This window comes from Kryptolebias marmoratus, linkage group LG10, assembly GCF_001649575.2.
Source record: "Kryptolebias marmoratus isolate JLee-2015 linkage group LG10, ASM164957v2, whole genome shotgun sequence".
Taxonomy (NCBI): domain Eukaryota; kingdom Metazoa; phylum Chordata; class Actinopteri; order Cyprinodontiformes; family Rivulidae; genus Kryptolebias; species Kryptolebias marmoratus.
Genome location: NC_051439.1, coordinates 12683852 through 12691569, shown reverse-complemented (window position 1 = coordinate 12691569; position 7718 = coordinate 12683852). Strand labels below are relative to the sequence as shown.

Genomic DNA, 7718 nt, shown 5'->3' with positions numbered 1-7718 from the left:
GGGGGGAGAGGAGGAGGAGGAGGAGGCCACGCGGACGTAGGAGGGTGGCAGTGTGTTAGCTCGGAACTGTCTGTACTCGGGAGGGGTGTCTGGGTGGGTGGGGGGGTTGGACACTTTATATTGGAGAGTGGAAACGACTGTGACGGGCAGAGAGGGAGAGAGAGAGAGAGAGAGAGAGAGAGAGAGAGAGAGAGAGAGAGAGAGAGAGAGGCAGACAGAGAGAGGAAGAGGAGATGCAGACGGAAGGAGGGCAAACAAACAAAGGAAAACAGAAAAGAGAAAAACGTGAGAATAATGAAAAGCAACTGAACAATTCAAGCAAGTAATGATGAGAAAAAACCAGGAGCAGTCCAAAAAACAGAAGCCAACAGCAAATAAAGAGTTAAAAACATCATAAAAAAGAAACAAGCAGCAGAATGCAACATGACCGAGCCATGACCAGAAAGCATGTGGCATTTCCCCCCCCTCCCCAACAGTAAGCTGGAAGAAAGAGATGGCGGGAGAGCATGTTGCAGGGACAGAGGGGCGCTGAGGTTACCAGCCACATCGGGGGGGACAGGGGAGGATGTTTAAGTCTGTGTGTGCGCTTAAGGAGCAGACTTGAACATTGATGTGTGTGGTGTGTGCACGGATAAAGGTGGGGGGTGGGGTTCACAGTACGGCAGGAAAACAAACCACAGCAGGGAAGCCTGTTGTCTGGAGGAATTTCTGGTATTCATTAATAATGAGGCCACCTGTTTGCTTTGGGAATGTAAAGAGAGCCTGACCTGCTCGAGTAAAACAAAGTAAAAAAAAAAGAAGCTAAGCAAATATTAATTTGTTTCTGTCAAGATTGCTTCTTGATGGACGGTTGTTTAACAAGTGTTTGTTTGGGGGATGTTTGTGTAGCGAGGAGCATGTGACATGCAGTGTTCATTTAGTGATTTCTTTGGGTGTGTGTCAGAAAGAGTGTGTTTATACAGCAGGGCGTGGGCGTGTTTGTTTAAGCCTCACCTGATCCCGACGTCCGTCGCTCCCTCTCCTTGTGCGCCTGGTGTTGCTCCATCATCCTATCGAGTGCAAGGATGTCACCGCTCGTGAGAAGTCAAGCTTTACATCGTCGTCGTCATCAACGCGAGCGCTCAAAGCATCACAAACAGACAGGTCTTTAACACCTAGCTGAGGCAGCAAAGGTACGGCCCGGTTTTTACACGCAGGGGGGAACACGTCAGTCCAGTTTCAGCGTTTTAATCCCGTCATGGCACGATACAAATTGACAGAAAACACACTTTTTGTTTTGCATATTTGACATTTCCGCAGAGCCTGAATTCAGGAGTCCACGTCAGTACGGCGTAAAAAGAGCCCGTTCTTCTGAGCATGGCCGCGGGGGGAGCTGGTGATTACCCATGTGGCCGTGTGATGGACTTGCTGCCTGTCCAGGGTCTGCCGTGTTGTTCTGTTTCCTTCTTCACTTTCGTTATTCTTCCTCCAGGCTACTCACCTGTAATTCATCCGACCACCTCTCCCAGGACAAACTGTGCTCGGTTTCGCTCTATGGTACGTTTCTCCTCAGGTTTTGTCCTGGGGGTGCCCTGTGTTTTACCTTAACTTATTAAAACCTGCGGACTCCTCGACCTGCCTGCCCGCTACTCGCCTGATCCTAACTTCACAGGAAAAGAACGTGAGAGGGTAAGGGTTACGGTGTCACAGCGTGACGTCAATAAGAAAAGGAAGGAAAGCCTAAAGATACATGACGTAAGGAAGATGTTTCAGTCGCTGTGAACACCCATATGAAGAATATCATAACACCAAATATATGCAGTGAAACGCCTGTTATCTAAATAAGGACAATAAATGATGACGCTGTATGTTCTGGACAGACATTATCTACCAGATTGCAGTCCTGACTTAATGCTGATTCGCAGACCTTTAAGACGGAAAAAATAAATGCAAGCCTCCATTTTTATTTTTTCTCTCCTGCTGGAACCATACCTCCTCTGTGCTTCACTTTCCTCTGAGGAGGGCCCATTCTGGCGCTGAACTACTGGACCTGGAAGACAGAAAGAAAAAAAAACACAAAAACCACCTTTAACAGCCTCGACTCAGACTATTATCTTCACTCAGTTTGAAGCAACACGAAGGGTAAAGGGACATAAAAAGGCTCAGAAAAAACTTAAACTTCTTAAAACGCGATACAGAAAAGCATCTTGGGAGGTACTGTGACTCTGGCCTGAGGGGGCTGTAGGCAGTTTGTTCAACATGTTATCAACCACAGGATCCCGAGCTTCAAACCACAGCAGGAAGGCTCGATCCAAATTAGAGCCAGGATGAAATCAAAACACTGATCTATCAGAGTGAGACCAACACGTCACATGATCCCCCCCCCTCCTCCTCGGCCTAAACACACCAATCAGGAGTGGTTATTAGCAGCGAGCGTCAGGCTGAGCGCTTCTCACACATCAGCAGAACAGCAGTCATTAAACGCCTCAGCTCCCGCCGTGACATTAGGGTCACACGTGCATCTCTGGAGCACGGGGGCGGCAGCGGGAGGGGCGATGGGAGCGGAGCAGCTCGGTCTGGAGCTGCACACAAATTTAATAAACATTAAAAAAAGCCTGGTTTAGGAGTTCTGCAGCGCTCAGAACAAAATCTCAGGACTCAGATGGCGCGACGTGGAGATTTCCTACACAAAACTTTGAAACCCTTCCTCCTGGAACGGGGCTGTCGCCATGGTAACGGACACCCTGCACACGACGATGGGGCCTGTTCAGGCTTGTGTTGCGCCGAAGCCCAGGGGACCAAGGTGTGTGTTCGTGTGTGTGTTGCACTAATGTCATCAAAGGAAAATGAATTATTCCTGCTATGCATGTTTTTCTCCTGACACACACAGAGATTTAACCTTTAAGTAGCCAAAATGGAACATTTTTAAGGGATAAATTATTATTTTTTATTTGAAATTAGTTTTATATGTAATATTATTCCAACAAATGTTGAATCAGGATGCATCAGAAGAGTAAAAAAGTAGAATATTAGTAGAAACAGCTCAAAACGCAGCTAAATAGTTCCTCGTCAACAATAAAACCCTGGCTGGACAACGTGTCTCTGCAGCGTGAGACTCACTGAGGACGATGACGGCTGAAGACACCTGTCTGAGGTCGCCGGGCGAAATCTCAGGAGTCAGCATGACGAGCGAGACGCGCCCGATTCCACGGGCGCTGAGAGCGACGAGGGTTTAACGCGGGCGCTCCTGGAACCCGAAAGGCTCGAGCGCGACTGGGAAAAAAAAACGTGAAAAAACTGTCGGGGTACGGACCGACGCTGAGGCTCCGGGAGAGATATTTTAGCTGCCGAAGTGACGGGGGTTGGGTCACAAGGATGGGAATTAAATGACACTCACACACACACACACACAGAGCATATAAGTAGCCTGTAACCAGAGAGGCTCAGAAGTGATTTAGTACATCAAGAGTATGAGTAAATTTAGCTTCAAATACAGTTCGAGATTTTAGCTGCATTTATTTACCGCCCGTGCACAAAATATCCGTTCATTTCACCTCACGCTAATTCTCTGCTACAGACAAACACCTAATTAAAGAAGAAGTATGCCTAAATTATAATATTGAAGTAAAAACAGAAAGCAGCCGGGCCCCTGAGGTTGATGCTGTCGGGTCAGGAGTGTTGCAGCAGGACGTGGCAGTGGCCAGCAGGGGGCAGCAGAGTTCAGTTCAGCAAATGATTGAATTTCTTTGAACCAGGATAAAATGTTCACCGCTCACATGATCGGGCTTATTTTAACATGCGTTACATCTCAAGGATGCCTGGGTAAAATATCATCTGACGCTCTTTTACAGAGAACAAACAGATTTGTGACGTCTACTTCCTAATTCAAAGACATTCATCTTCAGGGTTTTTTGTTTTTTTTCTTCTGGAAACGAGCCTTTTTTTTTTTAAAAAAAAGAAACTTTTAAGATTTTTAAATAACCAGAACATCCAGCTGAAGCTAACCGTGGTTTTAAATTAATTGATTCTGACGGGTTTAGACGCCGCGAGAGGCGGCGTGGACCCTCACCTCCGCTGTCGGGCGAGCTGAGGACATTCAGGGCGAACAGCATGGCGTTGGAGAAGGTGGTGGCCTCCTCCTTGCTGGCAAAGTTCAGCCCATAGACCTGGCGAGCATCACGCCACTGGTGGAAGGTCGGCGTGGCCTGATTGTACTTCAGGCCCTTCACGATGGAGTAGTTGATCACCACCTTTCGAACAACACAAAAGAAGCGTGAGGCACGAAAACAAAAACGACGAGGTTACCTGAGGGTTCTGCTGGGGAGGGAGGGGGTGGGGGCTCACCTGCTGGTCCTGCAGTTTGACGCCCACCACTCTGAAGGTGTTGTTGGCAGTGTTGTGGTAGATGTTGATGCGGCTGAAGCCCTGCTGCCCTGGCTTGATGGGCACCCACTTCTTACTGGCGTCGTCGTAGACCATGACGGAGGCCCGCGCCTGGCAGATGCTCTGCTCACTGCGAGAGGAGAGGAGAGGAGGGGAGAGGAGAGGAGAGGAGAGGAGAGGAGAGGAGAGGAGAGGAGACGAGACGAGAGGAGACGAGAGGAGACGAGAGGAGACGAGAGGAGATGACACCGAGGTCAACATGGTAAATAAAGATTCAGCTGTTCAAAGCAACAAGAAGGTCTGATAAGAGAACAGCAGCGTGGCTGCCTCTAACAGAGCGTTTAAATACTTATTCTGGACACTTCGCCAGAGAAAGACTTTCTTTCTTTAGGCGGATCTCGCTGAGTTTTAATTGAAGACCACCACCCTCCCGCCCCGGAGCGTTGAGGACGATGACAACCCGAGGGGCGAGTTTCCATTTTCGGCGTCTGTAATCAGGATCTAAACCTCAAAACTGAACCCTGGAAAATCCCACTTTTCTGCCGCGGCGCGGGCAGCATGAAAAGTGTGTGTTGAGGCGTCGCCACAGAAGGGTGTGTGTGTGTGTGTGTTCGTGTGTGTGTGTGTGAGATAATGACAGTGTGTTAAAATCACAAGTGTTTGATCCGAAAGCCAGCTGCCAGCTGGAAAATCGTTCAGCTCTGGGAATACGCAAAAAGGGTCGCCCGAGCAATAAAACCCTCAACTCTGATCGGACTTCATCCACCCATCAGGTCAGGGTTTTCTTCACCTGCCAGCTGAACCTGTTGGCTCCTGTTAGCTTTAAATTAAAAAAAATAAATAAATAATAATAATAATAATCAAAGGAGAAACACTTCCCCAGGAGTGGCACGTGGACCACATCCATCCGGCCCCCAACACTCAAATAAATCCTGAAAAATCTGCATTTTATTACTGAATTTTTAAGGCAAGTGAAAAACACGGTTCAGTCTTTCTATAATTTTGCATTTTTAGAAGATAATATGTTAGCCCTTCCCGGAGGAGGAGGACGCCCTTTACCTGCAGTAACACACTTCATCATAAACTCTCCACTTCCCTCTCAGCCGCATCAACAGCTGTAATAAAAAACCTCCTCAAATGACTTCATCCAAACGCTCTTCATCAGACTAAAACCCTCAGTGGTGTCAGAGGGACGGACTGATAATGGAGCCGTATGGTAAACCGTGGCGTGTTGGATGTGCTCAGAGCTTCAGCTGCAAGCTCTCATCTGAGGACGAACCGCTGGAGACAGGTGATCGTTTCTGCAGGGGGGGGACAACGAGAAAGGAAACAAAGTGAACGTCCCGCAGCATCTCTGCTGCTCGCTCGGCAGACGGGTTTCGCCACGATCCCAGCGCTCCTGGTCCAGAGTCGAACAGGACAAGCCGGGCTCATCAAAACGTGGCGTTTCCGATATGTGAGGAACAACGAGGCGGTCTGCTGGGAGGGCGAAGCGATGCGCGAAAGCTTCACGCAACAACACTTCTCTGCAGACCTCCGGAGTCTCACCGAGGCGGGAGGAGGCAGGGCGGGTGCAGCGCTCCGTCCAAAAACAAAAACAGGCCCCGTTTCTGGAGCAGTTCGGGCCGGAGGGCCTGGAGGGCCTGGAGGGCCTGGAGCCGGTGTGATGCCGGTTTCACTTCTCCTAAAGAAGTCTGAAATATAGCTCCTCTCGTTACAAAATCAAACTGTTTCTGCATCGCAGACTGGAGACTGAAACAGCTTCTGAGCAGCTTAAGGCACAAATAATAAATAAAAAGGCTTTTTAATAGAGTTGGAATAGATTAGATCAGCATTTAGCTCCTGTCCCTGAAAGGTGGGTGGTGCAAGTGCATTTGTCTGTTAGGAAAATATCTGGCGAGCCACTGGACGGATTTTAATTAAACGTTCGGGCGTTCACCACTGGATGTACGTCTAAAACCGACTCACTTCTGGGGTCAACCCAATTCAAGATGGCTGCCACAGCTAATCAATGTTAGCCAACACGAAAAAAGGGCTACAGCTCGGTCGCTGCTATAGATACGAGGCTAAAATCGTGCTGAACGTCATTTTTAAGGTTCGACCAAAATGGCTGTAAGAGCCAAAAAAAAGGGCCACGAACCTAAATGTAGGCTGAACGTATTTATGTCAAAAACAAACAAAAAAAAGGGCAAAAAATAATTACATTAATCTGTTTTTTTCATGCCACAAGAGACAACTAAATGGGCATTTTGATGACGACTTGTTTTAAACTACACTGCTGTAAAAGATTTTGTAATTAAAGGACGAAGATAAGTTAAGAAGCGGGTTTTTAAAACACGAGCAAGGGAGATTACTGGGTTTTTGTTTTTTCAGGACATCAAGAGTGCCTCAGCACTTCAGATAAAGAGATTTCACGATTTTGGGACGACCAGACGTTGAGCAAATGAAATAAACCTGCGGTGGTGCGAAGGGAACGCCACCGAAGTGAAGGCCGGTGAGATCATTGGGACCTGATTTTACTGGAAACAGGGTTCGAGCTTCGTGATAAAATGCAGGGGTGGCACAGTGGAGCAGCGGTTAGAGCTGTTTACATGTTCTCCCTGCACCCGGGCACTCCGGTTTCCTCCCACAGACCAAAAACATGCATGTTAGGTTAGTTGGTAACTCTAAAATTGTCTCTAGGTGAGAGTGAGACAGTGAATGGTTGTTTGTCTCTACGTGTCCCTGTGATGGACCGGAGACCTGTCCAGGGTGTCCCCCCGACTCTCGCACAGTGACAGCTGGAGACACCAGCTCCCCGCGACCCGGAATGGAGAAGCGGGTAAAAGAAAATGGATGGATGGGATAAAATGCTGACACTTTTAGTTTTACTTTCTCCTTCAGTCCATCCGGTGGGCCTTCTTCTGTATTCATGCCCAACTCTGGCGCTGGAACCATCTTTAAAACCTCGTGAAGCAAACACAGAACAACGTTAGGTACGTTTGATCCTCTTCACACTTATGTTGATGGGAAACGGAGAATTCTGACTGCATGAAGCGCAGCCGATGGAGGAACGAGAGGTTTAAAGCTGCTGGTATCTCCCTCCTGTGTGTTCTGGTTTGCATATTTTAAAAAATGCACAATCACTTCCCAGCAAAAAAAAAAAAAAAGATAAAAAAGATAACGTAAATGCACGTTACACACAAAGCCACATTTGAATTCTGCGGCTTCCACCCGGAGTTGAAACGACTCGATCTCTCGATTCAGCGGCTCACATCGAGGCGCCCATTTTTGTCGCTTGAAAAGGCAAGACTTTTGAGTGGAAGCTGACTGAATAATGAGAAATTGCAACCTGAGAGTGGTTGGAGGATGGCGGG

At 48.0% G+C, this 7718-nt stretch overlaps 1 protein-coding gene across 4 annotated transcripts in view; it reads right to left on the bottom strand.

Moving 5' to 3' along the window:
• The window catches only part of evla (Enah/Vasp-like a), a 24577-nt gene that overhangs the window by 4862 nt on the left and 11997 nt on the right, over nt 1-7718 (bottom strand). For 3 of the 4 annotated variants that reach the window (XM_017414261.2, XM_037977748.1, XM_017414252.3), the window contains exons 2-5: nt 4324-4492; nt 4049-4229; nt 1972-2029; nt 994-1049 (exon numbers count right to left, since the gene is read on the bottom strand). In XM_017414261.2, the coding sequence (XP_017269750.1) occupies nt 994-1049; nt 1972-2029; nt 4049-4229; nt 4324-4492 (464 nt within the window). Of the gene's footprint in view, nt 1; nt 138-993; nt 1050-1971; nt 2030-4048; nt 4230-4323; nt 4493-7718 lie in introns of all 4 variants that reach the window. The other variant, XM_037977749.1, reaches the window with a different exon arrangement.